Here is a 25,221-nt window from a genome sequence, read left to right on the forward strand (position 1 = left end):
TATATATATATATATATATATATATATGTATGTATATATGTATGCATGTATGTATGTATGTATGTATGTATGCAAGTATGTATGTATGTATTTAAATTTTAAATGCCATATGTGGGTGCTTTTATGTGATACCAGCACAGGTATATTTTACATAGCACCAGCACCAGTGGGGTTGCCAAGTAGCTTGCAAGACAGAGACCTCTCAGTTGAGAGAGGAGGTAGACCCAAAGGAAATGGCTGTGTGCTTGGCAAAAGGTTAGAATATAATTGAAGGAAAGAAATAGTTCTCTTATTATGGAGGAGATATTTGGCTACCTGAGTCGGACAAGGAGGGAGGGAAAGGTGAGAGAGGGTTAAAGAGAAAGACAGAGAGAGAGAGAGAGAGAAATAGATGGTGTTGGAGATTTATCAGGGCCTATAAATGAAGAAGAGACACTCTGTTGGTTACGATGACGAAGGTCCCAGCTGATACAATCAACAGAACAGCTTGTTTATGAAATTAACATGTAAGTGGCTGAGCACCCCACAGACACATGTACGCTTAACATAGTTTGCGGGGAGATTCTGCATGACACATTGTGACAAGGCTAGCCCTTTGAAATACAGGTACTACTCCTTTTTGCCAGCTGAGTGGACTGGAGCAATGTGAAATAAAGTGTCTTGCTCAAGGACACAATGCGTTGCTGCGACTTGAACTTACGACCTTACGATAGTGAGCCAAATGCCCTAACCACTAAGCCATGTGCCTTCACGCCTATAAATACACACATACACATATGTATGTATATGTGAGTGTGTGTGTGTGTGTGTGTGTGTTTATATATATATATATTATCCAGTACTGGAAGTCCCTATCCTATGTCATCCTTTCAATGTCTTCCATGAACACTTGTAAACACTTAACGCCATTCCCACCCCTACTTAGGGTTTATATCCTATGTAAGGTAGTGATCATATACTGCATAAAAATGATGGTGTAGTGTATGCAGGTCGAAGGCTATTGTTAGTTTATGAATTCTGCCAAATGCAAGCTTTCTTTTCCAGTACATGACGCTGCTGTCCCCCATCCCAGGGTCTCACGGACCCACACTTCCCACACACTCAGAGTTGGCACACTCAACATGGGCACACTGAAAGGTAAGTCTGGTGAGATTATTGGGATGCTTGAATGGAGACATGTAGATTTGTGCTGCCTCCAAGAAGTAAGGTGGAAAGGAGGTTCCATTAGCGTCCTCTCAGGTACAAGATTTTCTGGGCAGGAAACAGTGACGAGATCGGGGGCATGGGTATATTTGTTGCGGAGAAATGGGTTGATAAGTTAATCGAGGTAGTCAGAGTATGCGATAGAATACCTAAGATGTATCCAGTGCAAGCTATGGACACATAAAAGGTGCAGCAATATCAAAGGGAGACTAACTGGGAAAATAGTCTTTGTGTGTGACAAATGCTCAGGTGCTATAAACACTGAAAATGTACAGAGAACAGCTTCTGTCACATTCCAAGGAGAAAAAAACTAGAAGTAGTTGATAGCCTCCATTACCTAGGGGACCAAGTCAGTAGCAGGGGTGGAAGCGCTGAAAGTGTAGCTGCTAGAATAAGAATAACCTGGGTAAAGTTCAGAGAGCTCCTACCTCTGCTGCTGAAAAAGAGCCTCTCGCTCAGAGTAAAATGTAGACTGTGACGCATGTGTATGAACAGCCATGCTACATGGCAGTGAAACACGCACTGTGACTGCTGAAGACATGCGTAAGCTTGCAAGGAAGGAAGCCAGTATGCTCCGCTGGATGTGTAATGTCAGTGTGCATACTCGACAGAGTGTAAGCGCCCTGAGAGAAAAGTTGGATTTAAGAAGCATCAGATGTGATGTGCAAAAGAGACGACTGCACTGGTATCATCATGTGTTGCGAAGGAATGAGGACAGCTGTATGAAAAAGTGTCACACCCTAGCAGTTGAGGGAACCTGTGGAAGAGGTAGACCCAGGAAAACCTGGGATGAGGTGGTATAGCATGACCTTCGAACATTGGGCCTTACTGAGGCAATGACAAGTGACCAAGGCCTTTGGAGATATGCTGTGCTTGAGAAGACTCGACAAGTCAAGTGTAACCAGCCCACTTATGGTGAAATCAAAATTAGAATTGCTGACGTGGCTGATGACAGTACCGCCTGATTGGCACTCGTGCTAGTGGAATGTTAAAAGCACATCCAAACGTGGGCTGTCGCCAGCCCACTTACGATTACTCCTCATTCATTGGACAATGAACTTTGCGTGTGAAGACCTATTGAGGCAAGTGTAAAGAAATCAAAATCACTGACATGGCTGATGACAGTACTGCCTGGTTGGCACTCGTGCCAGTGTAATGTTAAAAGCACATCCGAGTGTGATCGTTGCCAGGGCCATGGATTGGCACCTGTGCTGGTGACATGTGAAAAGCACCATTCAAGTGTGATTGTTGCCAGCATTGCCTTTCCGGCACATGCTCCGGTGGCACGTGAAAAACAACATTTGAGCGTGGTCATTGCCAGTGCTGCCAGACTGGCTCCCATGCAGGTAGCACAAAGAAACACCTTTTGAGCATGGTCGTTGTCAGAAACTTCTGACTGGCCTCTGTGCCGGTGGCACGTAAAAGCACCCACTACACTCTCAGAGTGGCTGACATTAGGAAGTTGGTTATGGACATCTCAAAAGCAAGGGGGTCGAAGCTGGTCTACTTCAGATTTGACTTTAGTTAATCTTTGTAGTGTCAAATAATGGCTCCTCTTTGTCTTTTCCTGATTGCCAGCCCATCAACCAGCCCATCGAAAGTGATATTTGATGATTAGGGATTTAAGGTTGTGGATACTTGTTCTTTCCATCACAGAGGTATTTGAGACATAGTCAAACCACTTGATGTTGAAGAGAGAGTGAAGTTTCAGTTGATGAAAGTGTACAAGTGTTTTGATATTGCCATGATACAACGTTCAAGTTTCACAAAGATATAGGAGCATAGATATAACCCCAGCTTGGTAGACCATAATCTTCGTCTTCAAAGTTATGTCTCTGTTTTTGAATACAAGTTTTATTAGTTTACCAATAGCTCTGTAAACTGATTCAGTTCATCATTCCACATCTTGCTCAGAGTTGCATTTCATGGAGAGCACCCTTCCAAGGTAAGAGGAAGAGCAGGAGGGGTTGAAAGAAAGGAAGGATGGGAGGAAGAAGAAGAGGAGGTTGATAATGAGGACGTGGGTGGTGATGATGATATATCATTATCCATGAAGAAAATATGTTTAAGAGTTTAAAATATGTTGCAGTAAACATTAATTAACATAAAGCCATACAATTAGTATGGCTCTATAAGACAAAGAAACAAAAATTTATGTTTTAGGTGTCACTTGAAATGAATTTTCCACCACTTAATGTCATTGAAGCATTGCTGAAGGCTATGTCTTTACATCGTGACTCAAGAGCAATTCTGTCTGAGAGAACCTAAACATTTCCAGGCAATACTTTACAACTAGATATTGTTGTTATGCAGAAGTGATGCCAAATTTCCCAACTAGATATCATACTAGTGTTGCAGATGTGCCTTGTTGAGAGTTTATAATTATTCTGCAGAAATTATGTTGAGATTTGCTTTCCAGCAAATGATGGACTCTCCCATCGAAGACAACATATGAGTGTTCAGCTTTTTTGCCAAACACAAATTATCTGTTTATAGTGATCACACATATGTGCTGTACATTAGCTCACTTTCTATTAACCCTTTAGTGCTCAGATTAATCTGTCAAAATGTAATGCTTATTTGTCCACATTATTTTGAATTATTCAGGTTCAAGAGAGCTGTCCACAATATTTGCTTGTAACTTTATTAATTTTTCCATACTAATTTGAACTTTTGTCTGAGATGTGCACAGCCTGCCATGTGTCAGGTGCTGAAGTGATCACAGACTAATGTGAGATGAAGTGTTTTGCTTAAGGAGACAATACAACACCCAATCTAGGAATTGAAACTATGATCTCACAATAGTAAGTTCAATACCCAAACCACTAGATCATGCATCCAGGAAATACAAATGTTTTATCTAATATTTTGGAAACTAACCTCAAGAACAATTTATTATGGAAACCTTGTTATGGCTTTCATCTTCCATATCGATGTTCATCAATACAATAGCTTATGTCTATGTGAAGCACTCTTACTGATGATCCCAAATAGCTTATGTATATGTGAGACACTTTTATTGATGGTCCCAAATAGCTTATGTATGCGTAAGGCACTCTTATTGATGGTCCCAAAAATTATACATTTGTATTTTTAATTATTTAAATTCTTCCTCTTAGGAAGGAGCTGGTATCTAACAAAAAATAAAACATACCATCTTTGGAATGTATGTAACAAAAACAATATCTCATTTTAAACATGAGAAAGGTCTTGCAGATTTTTACTATTCCACTTACAGATTGTATTTGTAATATTTGAGTTAGTTGGTTGATTTCTTTTTCTGAAAACCCTAACTTATCCAGATTGTCTGTTAGACATTTACTCTCAAAACCAAATGCACAAATTATTATTGGTATGAATGTGAATTTATAATCTGGATACATCAAGAGGTTTCGAAGCAATTGTCCATAATTGTCTTCTTTCTCTTTGATTTTCAAATAGATATTCACATCAGCAGGATAGCTGACCTCTATGACAATACATACTTTATATACTTTTTTCTTGTCTGTCCCATACAACAAAATCCATTCTCTAATGCTTACATTTGACAGATGTTTTGATATGAAATGTTCTACCAGTATTCTGTGTGTATTAATGTTTATGTATGTATTCAATAACAGGGGGATTCTCTATATTTATTCCAGGACAGCATTTTTTTTTTTAATGGCTTTGTATATTGTTTTTGCATCAGTTTCATGTTACATAGGGAGATAGTATCTTGATAACATTTTTGAGCAGCTACTTATCACATGTATAATGTCTTCACAGAAGTATGACATAATCTACATTTTCAGATGCATTTGGCACTCGAGGGCTTCCCTATCACATTTTTATTAGCATCTAGTGGCAATCTGTTCTTAGATTGAAAATACATTGTCTTTGAAGTGTGATGTGATGTAACAGCCACAAGTCCAAGAGAGGTTTTGCTTCATATCAATATTACTGCATTCTTCAAGCCTTCAGGAAATATACTCAAGCATAGTCTAGTTTTGGTAAGCTCAGCATTTCACTTTCAGGTCTTTTATGAGGTATATTAGTCCAGCTGTTGCATGGGAGGTCATGAGGAAGAGAGTCCTTCCTGAGGAGCTCACTTCCGACAGATACCATATTGTTTTCTTCACTTTTCAGCACTAAGTTAATGTATTTACTTTTAGTGCTGTTGTTTAGCAAGTGTTGACTGAGTTGTTGTTGGCACTCCGTCGCTTACGACATCAAGGGTTCCAGTTGATCCGATCAACAGAACAGCCTGCTCGTGAAATTAACGTGCAAGTGGCTGAGCACTCCACAGACACGTGTACCCTTAACGTAGTTCTTGGGGACACAGTGTAACAAGGCTGACCCTTTGAATTACAGGCACAACAGAAACAGGAAGTAAGAGTGAAAGAAAGTTGTAGTGAAAGAGTACAGCAGGGTTCCCCACAATCCCCTGGCGGAGCCTCATGGAGCTTTAGGTGTTTTCACTCAATAAACACTCACAATGCCTGGTCTGGGAATCAAAACCACGATCCTATAACCGTGAGTCCACTGCCCTAACCACTGGGCCATTGCGCCTCCATTGTCTGAGAGGGGCTATATAAAATTCAAAGGTTCTCTGCTCTGATCTCAAGCCTCTAGCTCCTTCATTTCTATTTAGGTAGAGCCTATTGATATTACTATTTTTGTGGAGATTTCCAATTGATGTCAGTACTTTGCAGGATTAACGTCTAGGGAATCAGTACTGGTACTGCAAATGCATTGTGGTATATTGTCTTCAGAGTTCCAACTGCCATATTTTCCTCACTTTGGCATAATATTCTCGGGTCACTCTTTCTTTATTCACAGTACCTTCTTATGATACGTCTTCATCAATGCTGACATACATGTAGCAATCTTTCTGTGGAACAAGAGAGATAATGCGACCATTGATGCACAGGTTTTGAGTCTGGGGACTGATTTTTCCCATTCAACAATCAAATATGAACATTTCTTTTGATCAAATTCCATTTATATCTCAGCTGAAAATGTTGTTATTAATTCCAGCTGATTTTTAGCCTTGTTAATATTTTCTGCATAAATCATGTAATCATCTACAAAGAAATTATGGGTTACATAAATATCTCTAGCAGTTGCAGACCCTAGCATGTAGCCTTTTGATTTTTGTAGCAGAAATGATAATAGATTTAATTCTAAAATGAACAGAATTACAAAGAGAGACTATCTCCTTGGAACATTCCTTTCGAAATATTTATAATATTGGAGACACTTGTTCTGCCCTCAGTTCTAAGTGTAAGAATTTTTGCCCAGGTCATTGTAAATTTCTCACAGGCCTCAATTTAGGCAGCAGGCCAAATGTTGGCACTTCCGCATTCATGAGGGAGAAATAGAGTTGAATGCCTTTGTAAATCAGGCTATACTGTTACAAGGCTTCTACAGTGTTTTTCACTTCAGACAATATAGTTTTGTTTATCAAAAGTTGCACACCCACACTCTCTCCTTTCCTCCTGCCTGCTCATCAGTAACTGTGTTATTGGACTAGGGATGATCTTGGATAAATTAGTCGAGGCAGTTTGTGTACAGTTTGTACATAGTGTTTAGGTAAGCAAGAGGCTGATAGTTTTCTTCCAATTAGATTCCACTCTTGGCTACAAGATTTGTCTGTGTTATACCAAGACAATTTAGTCTGTCAATCTGACCTACCTCAGTGCTTTTGAATATATTGGGTCATCCCATAGATAATGCGTTTCTTTTATATTCTTCTTTTATTTTTCAAAATTAAGATAAACAAAGTTCTTTTTTAATCTAAAATTTACTCTCCCTCATTTTTTACAATGTTTTTCCATCTATCTGGTAGACTTGCAAGGCCCCTCTTTCAAACTTCACTTGTCTATGATGAAAAATACTCCTCCAGTACTGTTCTGAACTCGTCTACAGAATTCATATTTTCTCTGTCCAAATGATTTTGAAGACTGAAATTAATGATAATCAGATGGGGCAATGTCCAGAGAATATGGTGGGTGGGGCATCATTTCCCATTGAATCTGCTCCAGCCTTTGAAATGTCATCCTCGCTGCATGTGGCTGAGCATTATCCTGATGGAAGAACACCTTTCATCTTGAAACCAAAGATAGTCGTTTTTCTTCTAGCACTCAAGCTGCTCACAGTAAATCGCCTTTGTTATCATTTGGTTTGGGTTTAAAAGTAAAAAAAAAAGCTTCATTTGCGAGACATGGCAGCAAAGAAGAGCACACATTCACTCTCTGCACACAATTAGACTCGGAAAGGTGTCAATGAATATTTGAATGACCAAATCCAAGATTTTCTGCTAGTTCCTCAACAGTTACAATGGGATTTTGTTCCACTTGGGTTTGCAGGATGTCCTCATTGAGCTCTACAGATCTTCCAGGATGAGACTCATCTTCTAGGCTGTAGTTTCTGGAACTACCGTTGACACTGGCTTACGCTTATTGTCTGATCCCCATATACTGCATTAATATTCCTTGCACTTTCTATTGCTTTGTTGCCTTTATTGAATTTATAAAGCAAAATATGCCAAATATGCTCCTTTGTCACTTCCATAATAGCTTTGAAAAAATAACTGTTAAAATCGAACTGCACTCTTCAAAACTTGCACTAAGAATAAGGACAAGGTAAAATTACTACCTACTTTTATAACAAGTTGATGCAGGTAGTTTATCCCGTCCCCCAGCAACTTTTAATTCAGGCAATTGAAAAAAACTGCATTATTTATGGGATGACCCAATACATATTAATATCTCTCTTCCAGTTGCCATCCCATTATGCAGTTTGCCTACAGCTACAGATACATACATACATACATGCATGTATGTATGTACCTATCTATCTATCTACATATATATATATATATATATATATCTGTATATACATATATATGTGTGTGTGTGTGTGTGTGTGTGTGTGTATAAGAATGAGTGTTTGTGTATCTCATACAAGAAAAGAATCTGTTTGTTAATGTCCATTTTAACACACACACAGAAATACGTACACAAAGATCAAAAACATACACACATACAATTGTATGCAGAAGAAAAAATATCTAAATATATTAAATATCTTATGATATTTTTTTTAAATCCCTCTATTCTATACACTGTTCAGTTGAGGAGTCTTACGTAGCAGGTACTTGACAACCTCACCAGTGCTAGTGCCACATAAGTGGGCTGGAAAAAAAAGTTCTTAGGCTGGCCAAGATGCTCTCATGGAATCTGACCAACTGAGGTTTATTTTTCAAAATAGCTCACACACTTTTTCCATCAGTGCTACTATGCTTGGATCCCATTGGTGAAGAAGCTTTCATCCTGTTAGTCAAAAACGTCATCAACAGCAGAAATGACATCATCATCACTGCAATACTGGATCCCAGCCAAGGGTTTCTTCATATTGAGAAACAAATGATGATCAGATCAGGAGAATAGGGAGGGTGGTCAGCCAGTTCAAAGGTACAGTCATGCACAGCAAGGACTTGTGTACTGAAGTATTGTCATGATGAAACAAGACTCTTTTTGTTAATTTTCTTGAGGTCATCCCATTCCCTGCTGATGAAACAACCTTGGCCTTCTTTGGAGCCGATGAGGAGGCGTGTTTCCACTGCATGGAGTGTATTTGTCCTCTGATTAAAAGTGATGAACTGAATACTCATTCTGGGTTCAGAAACATTCAATGAAACCAGCTGATCTGCCCCAAGCAATGTCAGATTTTCCCCATGATGAAATCAGGCTAGTGCACTTTTGATTAGGTATCACAAGATGTAGCATTCAGTGAGCAGAAACCTTCGTCGTGCCAAGTTCATTGTGCAGAATATTCTCAACTTTCTCATGGGATATGCTAATAGCATTGGCTATTTGATTTATAGTTCATTGCCTGTTATCCGTTCACCGTATGGGAAGCATGATCAATATGTTCCTCAATGGCAGCAATTTTAGAATGTCTAGACCTTGGTTCATCGTCAAGACTCTCCCTTCCCCTCTTTAATTCAGCTGTCTCCTTCTGCATCATTGATAAAGTTGGATTGTCATTCCCTACTGTAGCAACCATGAATTTTGTTTGGGTCTAAATCCATTTTCTACAGGTATTTGATAAAGCCATGATGCTAAATGTTGTCTATTTTCAAGAGAAATCACTACTAGTTGCTTTTAGAGTCTTGTTTGAACTGTCCGATGTCAGTCCACCTGGAAAGAAACAATGTAGTTATTAATAAAAAGGGCTAAAATTAATGCAAACAAGACTTCACAGCTCTAGCATCACTCTTTCATAGTCAGTTATGAACTCTTAAGCCCACCCTTGTAAAAAGCACCTTGTATTTTCTGTTAAGCAGTTGTCATTCAGCTCTAGAAGCCATGCCAAAGTACACATAGAATCTAGTGCATCCCTCTGGGTCATCTGAACTTGTCAAACCACCCAATCCATGCCAGCATAGAAAATGGGAAGTTTAATGATGACAATGATGACAATTGTGATGATTAAAATATATACATTAATTCATCCCATATACTAATAGAGATCCCTTGCCTTCACATGCCATAAAACAAACATTCACATATAAAAATAAATGATGCTTTTAATAGTTCCTTACCAATTTTAGATGGCTCATTAATTTAGGCCGGCTTTTCATATCAGAATGTTTAATTTTCAAGTCTTTTACGTAGATCATGTCTCCCTGGAAAAGTGGAGAAAATAGAAATTTTCTGTCAAGCATCAAAATTTGAGAAATCTATCAATTTAAAACTTTTTTGTTAGAGAAATCAATTTCCTAAGATCCCAAAATAAAAGACACATTTTTTATTTATTTATACATTCATTTATTTATTTATTTGCTTTTTAATTTTCAAAGCACTATAAAAGAACAATGTATTTTCTGAAAAACATTTTATTATTTTTTTAGGGATATTTTTGAATTAAAAAGAAAATAACTTTATGAAATTTCTTTTTCAATTATTTTAATTGAATGATTGTTGAAAGTTGCTCTGTCTTTATTGCAATTGCAAATCCTCAATGAAAATTTCTAAAGCATGTTTACATGTATAATTTACTTTGTTGTTTTGCACAATTATTCCCACTTCCCATCATAGCCATTATTACAATCTAAATAAATTAAATTTGTCTAAAAAGAAAGTAGTCATTTAAAATTATGTAATCATTTGAAAACACATGCAAATTGTTATGGTGAAATATTTTTCTCTTCTTTGCTTTTTTCTTTCTCAGATATAAAAGAAATTTCACCTCCTTATCAATTCAGAGTTTGTTTATGAGTAAATAAAAATAAGCAAAGAAATAAGTAGAAGCATTTCTTAAGGTAATATGGCATTGCATTTACTCATCTGGTTTTTTTTTTTTTTTTTTTTTTTTTTTTGGTGATAACAGATTTGGCTAAATGAGAACTGCAGCTAGTTAGTTATTTCAGTGTATGTCTATGCAGTCTAATGTCAAGGATTCATAGAAGTGGTTGAGCTGGCAGAATCATTGGCACATTGCACAAAATGCTTAGTAGCATTTCATCTGTCTTTACGTTCTGAGTTCTAATTCCACTGAGGTTGACTTTGTGTTTCATCCTTTCTGGTTCAATTAACCCTTTAGCATTTAAACCAGCTATGTTTGGCCCAGATATTCTACATATTTTAGGTTCATACTGGCCAGATCCAGCCTCTCACACCTACTCTACAATGTCTTTATAGAATAAAAACAATCATATCATTGAAACCTTGAAAGTATGAGATAATGCATGATTAATTCAAAACAATATGCCTAAGTAAGTATTATATCGAACAGAATAATCTGAATGCTAGAGGGTTAAATAAGAATCAGTTGAACACAGATTGATGTAATCGACTTAGCCCCTCTCTCAAACCTGCTGGCCTAGAAACAAAATTTGAAACTAATATCAAGGATTCATATACCACTACTTGTGCTTTACCCTAATCTATCAAGTTTAGGTATGCTGAAGAGACACAATTCACTCATATCAGCAGCATGAGTACAATAAAATGATAATTTACTCTACTCTTGTATCATTTGTGAGCTATTATTATACTACATATAAAACGACCCTCAAAAATGTGTTACTAAAAGAATGTTTTCATTGCTGTTCAACCAGCTAACAACAACAGAAAAACCTCACTTGAATCACACTCTACCATTATAAAAAGTAGGACAATTTTGATAATGCAGTCCTGGATACACAATACCTAAATTAAAGACATGGGGTAACAAGGATTTAGATTGTTATGGATGATAGCATGAAGTCAAAATATTTATAAAAAAATCTACACTCAAGGACAGTAAAGTCAGAATGTTTATTTAACTCTTTAGCATTTAGATTACTCTGTCAAATGTAATGCTTATTTATCCACATTGTTTCATTCATTATCTTAATCATGCATTATCTTGTAGCTTTTAGACTTTGATGATCTGAACATTTGTTTTTAGACTGTCATTATAGTGTAGATGTGAGAAGTTGGATCTGGTCAGTTTGATCATAAAACAAGTAGGATATTTTGGCTGGATATAGGTAGTATAAATACTAAAGGGTTGTGGAGGTGCAATGTCTCAGTGGTTAGGGCAAAGGACTCGCAGTCATAGGATCGCGGTTTCAATTCCCAGACCGGGCGTTGTGAGTGTTTATTGAGCGAAAACACCTAAAGGCTCCACGAGGCTTTGGCAGGGGATGGTGGTGAACCCTGCTGTACTCTTTCACCACAACTTTCTCTCACTCTTACTTCCTGTTTCCGTTGTGCCTGTATTTCAAAGGGCCAGCCTTGTCACACTGTGTCACGCTGAATATCCCCGAGAACTACGTTAAGGGTACACGTGTCTGTGAAGTGCTCAGCCACTTGCACGTTAATTTCACGAGCAAGCTGTTCCATTGATCGGATCAACTGGAACCCTCGACGTCGTAAGCAACGGAGTGCCAACAACAACAAAATGCTAAAGGGCTAATATATCTATAGCCCATCAGTAGGAACCATTTCAAGTATAAGAGTGATACAATAGTCAGGTATTCAAATTTTGATACATTATGGTATGCCTTAAGACTCTATGCCTAAGTCTATCAAATTGACAAGAAGTTATGCTTATATCTCCAGTAGTATTAATAGGAAAAAGTGTTCTTTTACACAAAAATATACTCCAACCAAATGCAATTCTTAAAAATAATCATTAAGTCAATAATTAAAAATAGCAATCAACTATCATGAAAAATAAATGTTAAACAACATGGTAGATTGTAGCATTTTCATTCATAGCCTTATTCAATGGATGTTGAGAAATTTTAGTCTATTCTGAACAAGTACATAAAGCCTGGTAGAGCAGAATGCTATGTAATTTGTTGATGTATTAAATATCAGGAATGAGGAACAATAAAAGGCGTCGTTGCAAAGAAAATTATCTTAAAACTAAGCAATAGCCTTTTTAATGTTCCTTTTACACAAGATGCACTTGACAGTTAAAGCAGATATTTATACTTCAAAGAATGTATTTAGTGATTTTTGGTGTGAAATAAGTATGACTGAAATTGTAAATTAAACTCTTTAGATTCTGACATGTGTTTTATTGCAGATGCAGAACTTTTATGCTGTGAATATACATATTCCATTGAGAATACAAAAGCTGCATTGTAACAGTTGACAATGCTTATTTTATTGAGTTACAGGTGATTTGAATGATAGAATATCAGACCATTAAGCAAATTTTTACACTTAATATCCTATTATCAACACTATTCTCTCCATAGAGAATTTTTTTATCCATCTGAACATAGTTATTGTATGCAGCAGAAGTGCTATATAATAAACATGTCTTCGACAGAGTAAAAGGTAAAGTCCTCTAGCTTTGCACTGCAGAACACTGGGTTCAATGCTGAAAGAAACTTGTATTTTTTCTCCTTTACTTTTTGTCATTGTTCTGATACCAACCAGAAAAATAGGACAGGACTTTAATTATCTGCTCTTTCTAAATAATTTTAAACTGTCTGTAAAATCAGAAGAGATTAACAACTTGATGCAAGCTGTTCATGTAGTGAGTACAGATGTACAAAAGGAGATGAGTATCACAAAGTGTGTAACAGTTGCTACACACAGGAGAAAATGGGAGAATATCTGTGGAATAATATCACCTAATGAAGGAAGATTGACAAACCTAGAGGAAACAGGATATAAATACTATGCAGTACTGTAGTTAGCCAATACAGTATCTAGAAAGAGGTAAAAATGAATACAAAAGAACTACATTGATAGAGTAAGGCAATGAAAACTAAGCATTATTCCAGAAACCTTGTGTGTGCCATCAATGCTTGAGCTATAGCTGTTGTTTGCTACAGTGCAGCCATATTTGACTGCACATATGAGGAAATTAATGAGATGGACTGATGTATATGGAAATTGCTGTTCAAATATTTATACCCCAACTCACCAGTATGTGAACTGAAAATACAGTTGCAGAGGCTTGATTAGGGCACTGAAACGTGCTGCTGCAGAAAGACAAACACTGGATTTTATCTGGAGAACAGCAGTAAGGTTTTACTTCAAACACTTAAGTTAATGGATTGAAGAAGGAAGAGACTGAAACCAAAGATTCATACAAAGAAAGGGTAGAGATGGTGAAAGTTGGGAGTCAGAGGCCAATGGATCTACATGGAAAGTTTGAAAGGGGAAGTAGAAATGTGAAGACTGATGATTCATTGACATGGCTAGGGAGGGAAGAGCTAAAGAGACAAACAGAATATCTTCTTATTGCAGCCCAGGATCAGGCCGCTGTGACTAACTCCATAAAGAAGTCTACTTAAAAGACAGCTGAACGTGCTGCTTGTGTGGGAAATATGTGGAGAGTATGACACACATTGTCAGTGTGAGTGTGGGATGCTTTCACATGAATACAATGCCTGCCATGACAAAGTGAGTCAGTATGTTTTATAGAACCTCTATATATTCTATGGATTAGAAGTACAAGAGAATTGGTATGACCACAAGACAAAGCCAATCATGGAGAACAACAGCACAGACATTCAGCGAGACTTTAATGTGCAAGTGGACAAAGTGATCAAGTGTAGATGACCAAACATCATATTGCTGGTCAAGGAGTCTCTCAAAAATTTCATTATTGATTTAGCATTACCAGGTGGCCATAATGTGTTGGCAATCTGTCGCTTACGACGTCGAGGGTTCCAGTTGATCTGATCAATGGAACAGCCTGCTCGTGAAATTAACGTGCAAGTGGCTGAACACTCCACAGACACGTGTACCCTAAAAGTAGTTCTCGGGGATATTCAGCGTGACACAGTATGACAAGGCTGACCCTTTGAATTACAGGCACAACAGAAACAGGAAGTAAGATTGAGAGAAAGTTGTGGTGAAACAGTACAGCAGAGTTCGCCACCATCCCCTACCGGTGCCTTATGGAGCTTTAGATGTTTTCGCTCAATAAACACTCACAACGCCTGGTCTGGGAATCGAAACCGCGATCCTATGACTGCGAGTCTGCTACCCTAACCACTGGGCCATTGCACCTCCACGGCCATAATGTAGCAGCTAAAGAAGCTGCAAAGGTTACCGATTATGAAAATTTGAAGGCAGAAATAAAAAAAGAATGTGGAACATCACTAATAAAGTTATTCCTATACTGATAGTCTCTTGACCAACTTAAAACCAAATATGATATTAGCACTATACAGAAAATTATTCCATTAGAAACTGCTCATATCCTGAAAATAATTCTCTTTGACTGGAGTCTCAGACCTGATGGAGAGATCAGAAAAGAAAATGAAGCCAGTTTTTAGAAACTAAAATGATGTTGTTTTTGCTGCTCCCTAGCTTTAAGGATGTTTCTTGGCTGCAATGATTTTCACAATAATAATAATATGCAATACCAGGCAGTGGCTCTCGTGGCTTCTGATCTTAACTGATTGGAAGTGTTATCATGTACATTGTTTTGTCTTGGTATAAAAAGATGGGCTACAGCAAATATTCCGCTCAGTACCACAGATTTGCTTGTAAGTTGTTTGACCTTAACCAGTTGAGCATGTCTCTTGGTGGCTGATGATATGTGCATCTCTGATTATGACAAAAAGTAGTGGGGGAGCATCATAGCCATGTGTTGAGAGGAATTCTTTGGGGGTTTGCATAATTCACTTCCAGAAACATGGGTGTTTCATTCAACATCCTTATTCAGGGACTTGTTGAGTAGATGGGCTACTCGACACAAAGAAAATTCTAACTGGGCCCACCTGCAAAGTCATTCACTCTTCACTCTTCATCTTGATACAAAATCATCATGTTACACACATAAGGTTGTGATGCATGAGCCTGGTGTACCCTTATCAGATGAGTAGTCATGATAAGCATATTGGGTTGCATGTATTTGTACCCCAGTGTCACTTTGATGACATGCATGGCTCTTTCACTCAATAACAATAAAGGTATTATATGATTTTGAAATTGCTTACATTGCCATAAAAGGCCTTGCTCATACTTTGGAATACAGCAAAATAGCCACAAATTAAAAAAAAATTATGAAATTTAGCATAACTGAATTATCCTAATATTTGCAGATGAATTGATGTTTTCCATGTTACGAGTAAAGCATTTTCATGCAGGAATATAAACATACACTGTTGGCGGTCATCGTCATTGTTTTAACGTCTGCTTTTCCATGCTTTCAGAAATCAGTAGACTTCGTTAAAGCAGACTTTTTATTGCCAGGTGCCCTTCATGATGCCAATACTTGGTTGCTCCAATCAAGGTAACATATCTCCCTTGTTTAAACATGATGTTCCTAGAGGACTAGATACAAACACCATTGCTTGTAAATCATGATGCTGGTACACAGCTATCACATAAAGTCAAAATAAGGTACACACAAGCACACACACACACACACACACACACAATTAGTCTACCAAATCTACTCTCAAGGATTTGGTTGGTCTGGGGTTATAGTAGAACACACTTGTCAAAGATGCTACACAGTGGGACTGAACCTGAAACTGCTTTGTCAAGAAGCATGCTCTTAACCACATAGCTATGTCAGCACCTTGAAATTACTGTTGGCAATTTACATATTGTATTAGAAATCATACTGTAAATGTTCTATCATTATTTGAGCTGGCAGAATTGTTAGGCATGACTGTGTGGTAAGAAGCTTGCTTCCCAACCACAAGGTTCCGGGTTCAGTCCGTCGTATTTATACATATATACATATATACATATATATATATATATATATATATATATATATATATATATATATATATATGTATATATATGTATGTCTGTATGTATGTATATGTTTGTGAGTCTGTGGTCGTTCCCCTACCAACGCTTGACAACCGATGTTGGTGTGTTTATGTGCCCGTAACTTAGCAGTTTGGCATTAGAGACCGATAGAATCTTTACTAGACTTACAAAGAATAATTCCTGGGGTCGATTCCTTTGACTAAAGGCAGTGCTCCAGCATGATTACAGTCAAATGACTGAAACAAGTAAACAAATAAACGGATAAAAGAATGCCAGGTAAAATGCTTCACGGCATTTCATTTGTCTTTACATTCTGAGTTCAAATTCTGCCAAGACTGACTTTGCCTTTCATCTTTTCAGGATTGAAAAATTAAGCACCAGTGGAGTACTGGGATGTAATCAACTAATCCCCTCCCTTCAAATTTCAAGCCTTGTGCTTATTGTATAAAGGATTATTATTATTATTATTATTATTATTATTGTTGTTATTATTATCATGTTGTTTTTTTTCTTCTTCAAATTTTCCTCCATTTCTCGCCGAGTGTTTTCCATACACCTAGGGCAGAGAAACTTGTATGCATTCCCAGTTTACACACGAAAATTCACAGGTAAAATATGTATCTAAAATAAAAATAAAATAAAATAAAATAAAATAAAATTTTTAAAAAAAATTCATGTATGGATGTTGTTTTCACAGCGATAATGCTCTTCTCAGTACATTGTTATTATTATTATTATTAAGGTGGGTGGCAAGCTAACAGAATCATTAGCACACTGGATGAAATGCTTAACAGTATTTCACCCATCACTATGTTCTGAGTTCAAATTCTGTCATGGCCAACTTTGTCTTTTATCCTTTCATGGTTGATAAATTAAGCACCAGTAAAACACTGGGGTCAATGTAATTGACTAGTCCCCTCCCCCAATTTCAGGCCTTGTGACTTCAGTAGAAAGGATTATTATTATTATCATTATTATTATTAATAATAATAATAATGAGGGCACATGGCTAAGTGGTTAGGGTGATGCACTCAAGATCACTAGATCATGGTTTCAATTCCTAGGCAAGGTGGTGCATTGTGTTCTTGAGCAAAACACTTCATCTCACATTGCTCTGTGATCACTTCTCAACACATGACATGTGGTACACTGTGCACCTGTTCAGACAAAGTTGATTTGAAGGAGGGAGTGAGCTAATGTGTGGCACAAACATTTGATCACTATAAGCAAACCATTCGTGTAGGTTGTTCGGTAAAGCACTGAACAATCATACATCATCTTCGACAGGAGAGTCCATCATTATTATTTTTACAATGTAAGGTGATTTTAGAAAATAATTTTCAGCATATTTTATAATATATTTTGAATAAATGTTAAAGAACTCTTTTGATTCTGGTATAACCTATATGTGGAGGCACAATGGCCCAGTGGTTAGGGCAGCGGACTTGTGGTCGGAGTATCACGGTTTTGATTCCCAGACCAGGCGTTGTGTGTGTTTATTGAGCAAAAACACCTAAAACTCCACGAGGCTCCAGCAGGGGGAAGGTGGCGACCCCTGTTGTACTCTTTCTCCCCAACTTTCTCTCACTCTTTCTTCCTGTTTCTTGAGTAACACTGCGATGGACTGGCGTCCCATCCAGCTGGGGGGGGAACATATACGCCATAGAAACTGGGAAACCAGGCCCATGAGCCTGGCTAGGCTTTAAATGGTGCATAAAATAAAAAATAATATAACCTATAATATAATATTAGGTCACTAAGAAATTAAAGTATTTATATTGAATATGTTCAAGTAAGCATTCGCAATAAAATTTGTTTTACTATATCTTATTTTTCCAAAAATAAAACAACAAGGTTAATCTAATATCTGGCCAATATTTATAACCACTTAATTGTTTGAGATATTCTTTCATTATGTGTAATCAACATAAAATGTAGAATTATAAATATGGAAAAGAAAAATACTAAGGAAGTGTTCTAAAAATACTGTAATGACTTTAATGTGATGTAGTACAACTTTCAAACTTGCATTGACAGAAACACATTGATGGAGTTTAATACTAAGCAACACATCTATAAAATGACAATAAAATTGCATCTCTCCGAGCAAGTGACTATAAAATATAACTGAACTAAAGATAAAAAAATTCAAAGAAAAGTTGTTTTGAGTGCTTTATAAATTTCCTCATGATAATCATCTCTAATATACATTGTTTAAATATTATTTCTTATCTGCATTGCAGTTTGGTTCTGTTTGCTTACTATTTACAACAACAAAAATAATGATAATAATAATTTGTCAACAGTAAATAGAAAGCAACTATTCCTGAATCACATGCACATGCACGCATACTGAATTTTAGTGCATAGAATGTATATAATAGTATCCACCAAAAACAAAGTAACTGAAGAGCAGCAAATACTGTAAAGGGATAATTTTTTAGATATGGATATATAGTTCAAAGAGGTTTACTGAATAGAATTATCTACAGAATTTTCCTAAGATTATCTGGATTCTTCTGTTTCTTTTGCAAGCTAATCCAGTTATTTATTATAAACCACCAGATAATTCAATAAAGTAAGCCAAACAAATTTCTCTATCTTCTAAATCCTTCGGGTCATTTTCTCTTCTCCCACTAACTTTATTAGGGAACTGTTACCATCTTATTGACTGCACAGTCAAATGATAAAAGTTACTGAATGTATAAGTTACAGCTTAATAACTTATTGGTTGATTCACATCCTCTCTTCAACCAAACAGTTACTTTAAATTTTAAAACATAAATGAATTTTTAAAGTATACTCTATTTTATCTTTTCTGACTAAGATATTTAATGAAAATTTTGCTTTTAAGTATGAACAAATACATGATGAAACAAAAGGTTAAGATTTTTCAACTTTATTTTGATAATAAACCACTCCAAAATAACATCTGTACCAATCATTAGTAAGTTAAAAACAATATAAATGGCTTTTTCTTCATCATGACAAAAGAGAAGGAAAAGTAGGTTACTTACATAGTTATGAACAGAAATACTCATAATCAGAAAATTCTGCAAATATCTAAACCACACATTATAACTTTGAAAATGTATTAATGCATTAGAAAAATTGCTTGCAACAGATGACTGCAAGTATTAGGGAAATGTTTTTGCCATAGGAAAATCTACAAGAGACATACACTAATACTCTATCAAAGTAATGTGTGGTTTTGTTCCTTCCTTTCAACCTCTTAAAAACAACTTCATATCAGAGCATAACCAACTGAAATCAGCTTCATTATTTCAATCCACTACAAGCTTGACTGGAACCCAATTTCAAGCTATTGAACTAGAATTATGCTGCAGAAATACCAGTCTGTCAATGGAGCAAGAAACAATCAAACCAAATATCATTCATACCTTTATAAAAAATATCCTTAAAAAATAAAGCAACAGATTCTGTCTAATTCTCTGAATCAGCAGTATTATAATTGAGCATTCACTCCATTGACAAATTTATTATTGATATTTTCATTATTATTCCATAAAGAAAGTTTCTCTCTGAATTTGTCATATCTCTACTCCTCACCTATAATATATATACATCTTTCTCTCTTCTCTCTTTGTAGTCTTTAATCTTTCAGCTGGCCAATCATCAAAGCACTCCACAACATTTTTCAAAATTTATAAAATAACAATTATTGAGTTGATTGAGGTGATAATACCCACAACAAGAACTTGAACCTATGTTATAAAGCAAAATACATACATTCATACATATATACATACATACAGACAGACATACATACATACTTACATACAGCAGATGTTAGCATAAAGCTGAGGATCAGTGAAAAAGAGAACACCCATGCTGGACTATTGAGAAATCTGCAGTTACTCTATCCAGATTACAAGTTCAGGTCTAAACTTGTAATTGTTGGGACCCTAGGATATGTAACACACTGCCTAAATACCAATCTTGAGAAATTAGGCTTCTCAAAACCAGAAAAAAGAAAGTAAAAATCTGAGAGAGAGAGAGAGAGAGTCATTTCAGTCATAAAGTGCAGTAAGGAGAAAGATGAAACTTATTTACAATAAGTTGTAGTTGTTGCTATTTAGATTCAGAACAGCACTGATTAAGCAGACCTGAGATAAAAACCATTCCAACAGATCAATGCTCTCTTTTATGTTTCCTTATTTCTAAAAAATCCAGGAGACATTATCCAATTGATTCTTTTCTAAATCATTGCGATAGGATTTAAGGTATAGTTGGCTATTATTTCTAATAGTTTAAGTGACCATATAGAGGCTCTCTCATTGGCTTCAAATGCATCTGTTCACATACATATGAAATCAACCTCTATATTTCCAAAAATATCACATCAGAAATAAAAGATCTTAGATTTAGCATCAGTTTCCTCAATCAATAATTTATTTTTCATTTCCTGAAATATGACAATAATAATATTTTCATGTTTAAAGAAAACAAAATAACACCACTGACTTACTCTTTATTATTCTACTCTCATTGCAATAAGATTACATATGCTAAGATTAATAGCTTCTACAAAACATCATGTCCACAAAATATCAAACATTCTATCAAGAAAACTGGGTTTTTGCTGTAAGTTAGAATATGCCTGTTTATTACAAAATGCTGCTTAAAACTGTGAATGATATATTTAAGTTAGAAATAGTTGTACTTTGTAGTTCTCTTGGGATTTTTTTTTCTGTTGCCATACGAGCAAATATTCCTTTAAAAGCATTCTCCAAGTATTAGCTTGTCATGACAATGTGCCTTTTCCCTGTTTATTCTATTATTACCACAATCTTTGCTTTTCAGAATTTGCTGGCAGTTTCTCTCTTCTACTAAAATTTATTATTATTTTTTGTTTTTGTTGCATTTGCGTTTTTTTCTTCTTTATGTTGTACTCCTTATATGAATCTATACATCTCCAGATACCCAGTCATTAAACAATATGTATATATATTATGTATTTTCTGGAATATAATCTCTACATATATATAGCTAAATATTCATATTCATTTTCCTGTAATAAATAAGTTCCAGAATTTCCTGAGTATGATAGCAACAATAAAAGAATATACAACCATGGGAGGATTTTTTTTATGTAAAACCTTTAAATCAGTTCCTCAATATCTTAGTAAAATGCAAAATGTTAAATAAACTCATATAAATATCTATTCATCACCTTACACTTTAGGCTCTGGTATAATATACACATATAAATGCATACATACATACATTCATACATACATACATACATTTGTAAACACAAGTTCTACTCATCATTTACTTATTGCATTAAATCTATGTAATACCATAACTATCATTATCCCTAACAATAATTAACCTTAAGGTTCAACTAGGTCAGTCTTGCAACTTATCTCTTCCACTAATATCACCCTTTCTACTAAATTATTCCTTCTCATGATTACCATTGCAAATTCCTCTAACCTACCACATCCCTCACGGCCTCCCCATCCTCACAAGTTGTATTCTTTCCCTATTCTCGCATTTCTCTCTTCAACCAATAACACTTACAACTATCCCACTCAATTAGCCACTAACCTATCAATCCCTCCCTCCCTCTCTATTCACCTCTTTCTAATCAATTTCATACACCTTTCCACACCTCAGTACTCATCCTCCAACCCACGTTCGTTATAGTATTAACCACTGCTACCTTGACCACTGACTCACCCGCCACTCTGTCCACATCCCTCTATCTTCTCTCATACCTTTCCACATACCTTATTAATCTCCCTCCACCACCAAATTAGACAATTTCCCTCCCTCAAATTGCTATCCCTTTTCTCACTGTCTCAAATTCCCATAATTCTATAGCTATTATTCCTAAACTTTGACACCTATACATGGACCCAACAACAATTGACCACCCTTCGAATACCACTTATCCCACCCTCTCACTCAACTCCCAACTTTCCACCTCTACTACCATCTTCCTTAATACCCTCATTCTTAACCCCCTCCCTCTTCCTGAACTAACGTCTTATCTCCTCTCATCATTCCCTATCTTAACACTCCCCATAATTCCACTAACCCTCCTACTTCCTCCCTCTAATACTGCTTACTCCCCACATTTAATCATTTGAACTTCTCTGCATTATGATCTGAAATGTAAGATTGTTTTTCTACCCTGATGAGAGAGGCTCAATTTATCCAATGCTGATTGCTTCCATTATAGCTTGCATGTTATGATGAACTACATCTACCAACATTGTGCCAGATCACCAAGCCCATCCTGATTCCTATATCTGTTGTTAGGCTTATGTGATCAGGTGTGTTGTACAGAATTGGAACAAGCAGTTGAATTATTATGTCACATGTGTCTATGAGTTTTCATTGGTAGTTCATGGATATGACCAATTCTTTCTGGTCTGTATTCTTTATCCGAGTGAGTTCTCAAATGGTAACATTGTGGTGGTATATGATGTGCATCGCAGTTGTAGGAATTACCAGTGCTGCTTATGCCTGCTTCTTGTGTATATCCATGCCTTAAAGCAAATTAAATTAAGCTAACGGTTACTCAAAATTCATTGTCACTGCATTGTGCGAAAGTACATTTATATGCGTATAGGCATCTTGAGAGTCATTCAGAAATTCTATTAATTATCTTCTCGTTAATCCACAGAATAGACAGGGATTCCTAGGAGTAGAGATGGCATCTCCTGGAAATTCTATTGTATGGTTTTGCATACCTTACTATGGACCACTTAATGCTGCACTTCGTTTTATCCTCCTTTAGTTGCCATACAAAATCTGCCAAAGATGTTGAATGTCTCTTATTAATTGTCTTAAAGTTGGCAACATGGTTACGATAACAATTCTTAAATGAATCCGCTGTCTGCCCAATCTAAACATAAGGCCCTCCCCTTGTGTGCACAGTATATTTATATACAAGATTTGTACTCATACAGAGATTCATCAAGAGCATTTATCATATTTATTTGTATATAAGGCAGTCCTGACTCCATTAACCAGTGTTGTTACTATGTTAGCTGTACCTTGAGAATTTCTTCTACTACAAATTGGTTATAACTGGTGTTTATCAATGCAGTTTACATCTGTTTGGTTGGTATTTAGACGCAAATGTTTGCTGGATCCAGTAGGTAGGTTATTGAACCTTTGCCACATTTTGCTATTGTTTATGCGATGCATAAGCTGCTCTAAATTAGCAGAGTTGGCATAGGATACCTTCACGGTGTGTCGATTAAAAATAGCAGGATACCGATTGGATCTAGGAAAACACTTGTCCAAAGCAGCAAAAAATTTCCAGCGATCTTGGTTGAAACATGCAAACCAAAACTTAGGTTGAACCAGAGGACATCCTGATTCCTTTATCTGTTGTTAGGCTTATTTGAGCGAGCATGTTGTACAAGATTGGAACAAGCAGTTGAATTATTATGTCGCATGTGTCTGAGGTTTCGTTAGTAGATCATTGACATGACCAATTCTTCTGGCCTGTATTCTTTATCAAAGCAAGTTCTTAAATGGTAACATTGTGGTGGTATACAATGTGCATCGCTTATGCCTGTTCCTTGTATATATTGAATTTTTTTCATGGTACCCAGCCCTAGCTAGAGCATCATTATAATAAGATGCATGAGATTTGAAAATTTTACTGGTGGCAGATAATCTAGAGATTCTAGTAGAAATACTCTTAACTACTCCCTGTATAATTGAGGGTGAATGATTGGATGCTACATTAATGGGCTTGATATGATCATTCGGTTTATGAAATGGTTCAAATAATCCAGTATCAAGACAGAATGTAGCGTCAAGAAAGTTCATTCTACGAAAATCTTTATAGTAGTGTTTAGTCCTAAAGAAATTTTTCTTATGCCTTTTTAACTGTACTTTACTACTTTTGTCTAGAAAAAATAAGGCATCATCCCTATATAGACCTCCTATTACTCCCAGAAAGGAAGACTGGATTAATGAAAGGATATATATTCTGACTAGGTCACTGGCCTGAGCAGAATCATGTGAGCCCATTGCTATATCAAATGCATTTTCCCGATCTAATCTACCATCAAAATCTACTAGAGTGGCTCATGTGGCAAGTATATTTATTTCACGTCAGAAAAAATCGGAATTGTCACACTAAAAATCAGGGCTTGATTAAAACGATCGGGTTGACAGTGGTATAGTAGCTCTCTATATCTGGTTGCAAGAATTTACTAGTCTTACTAATTTCTAGAATTGTGAACCGTCGAACCATCTCTTGTGTATCAGACCAGAAGGCTAATCTGTCTTTCATTTGTTATATGCCTAAAGATCATTCTGAAAGTGATCGTGCTTTACCAGTTAGCTACCAAATGTAAACTATTCCTTTTATTATATATATATATATATATATATATACACACTAGATGTACCCATCATGACCTGTTGGGTCACAACCACTCCAAGGTGAAAATATCGATGCATGGCGAGAAAATAAAAAAATACTATTTTAGACTTCATGCAATAAAATTCTTAAATAACACAGTTCTCCTGCATTTGGTGTAACAACATAAACATAACCAAGTGTTTCTTCTTTGAAAATGTTCAAATGGCCTTCAGCTTTTTCCTTTCTTTCTTCTTTGCCATTCTTTGTTACTACCATTCCGAGTGAAATACATGGGTATTTCAGTATAAGGTACTGTTTTTGTAAAGTTGTCATTGATGCACAATGAAAAGAATTTTTGTCAATGTTGTTCTCATGTCGTTCATTGACAGCCATATATATATATATATATATATATATATA

The 25,221-nt window shown here is 36.1% G+C and overlaps 1 protein-coding gene across 2 annotated transcripts in view; it reads right to left on the bottom strand.

Annotated features, from left to right (window-relative positions):
• Positions 1 to 25,221, bottom strand: part of LOC106868455 (retinal guanylyl cyclase 2) — a 363,114-nt gene that overhangs the window by 195,414 nt on the left and 142,479 nt on the right. For both annotated transcript variants that reach the window (XM_052966448.1, XM_052966449.1), the window contains one exon: positions 9,794 to 9,877. In XM_052966448.1, coding sequence (XP_052822408.1) covers positions 9,794 to 9,877 — 84 coding nt within the window. The remainder of the gene's footprint in view (positions 1 to 9,793; positions 9,878 to 25,221) is intronic.

The sequence above is a fragment of the Octopus bimaculoides genome, chromosome 3, assembly GCF_001194135.2.
Source record: "Octopus bimaculoides isolate UCB-OBI-ISO-001 chromosome 3, ASM119413v2, whole genome shotgun sequence".
Taxonomy (NCBI): domain Eukaryota; kingdom Metazoa; phylum Mollusca; class Cephalopoda; order Octopoda; family Octopodidae; genus Octopus; species Octopus bimaculoides.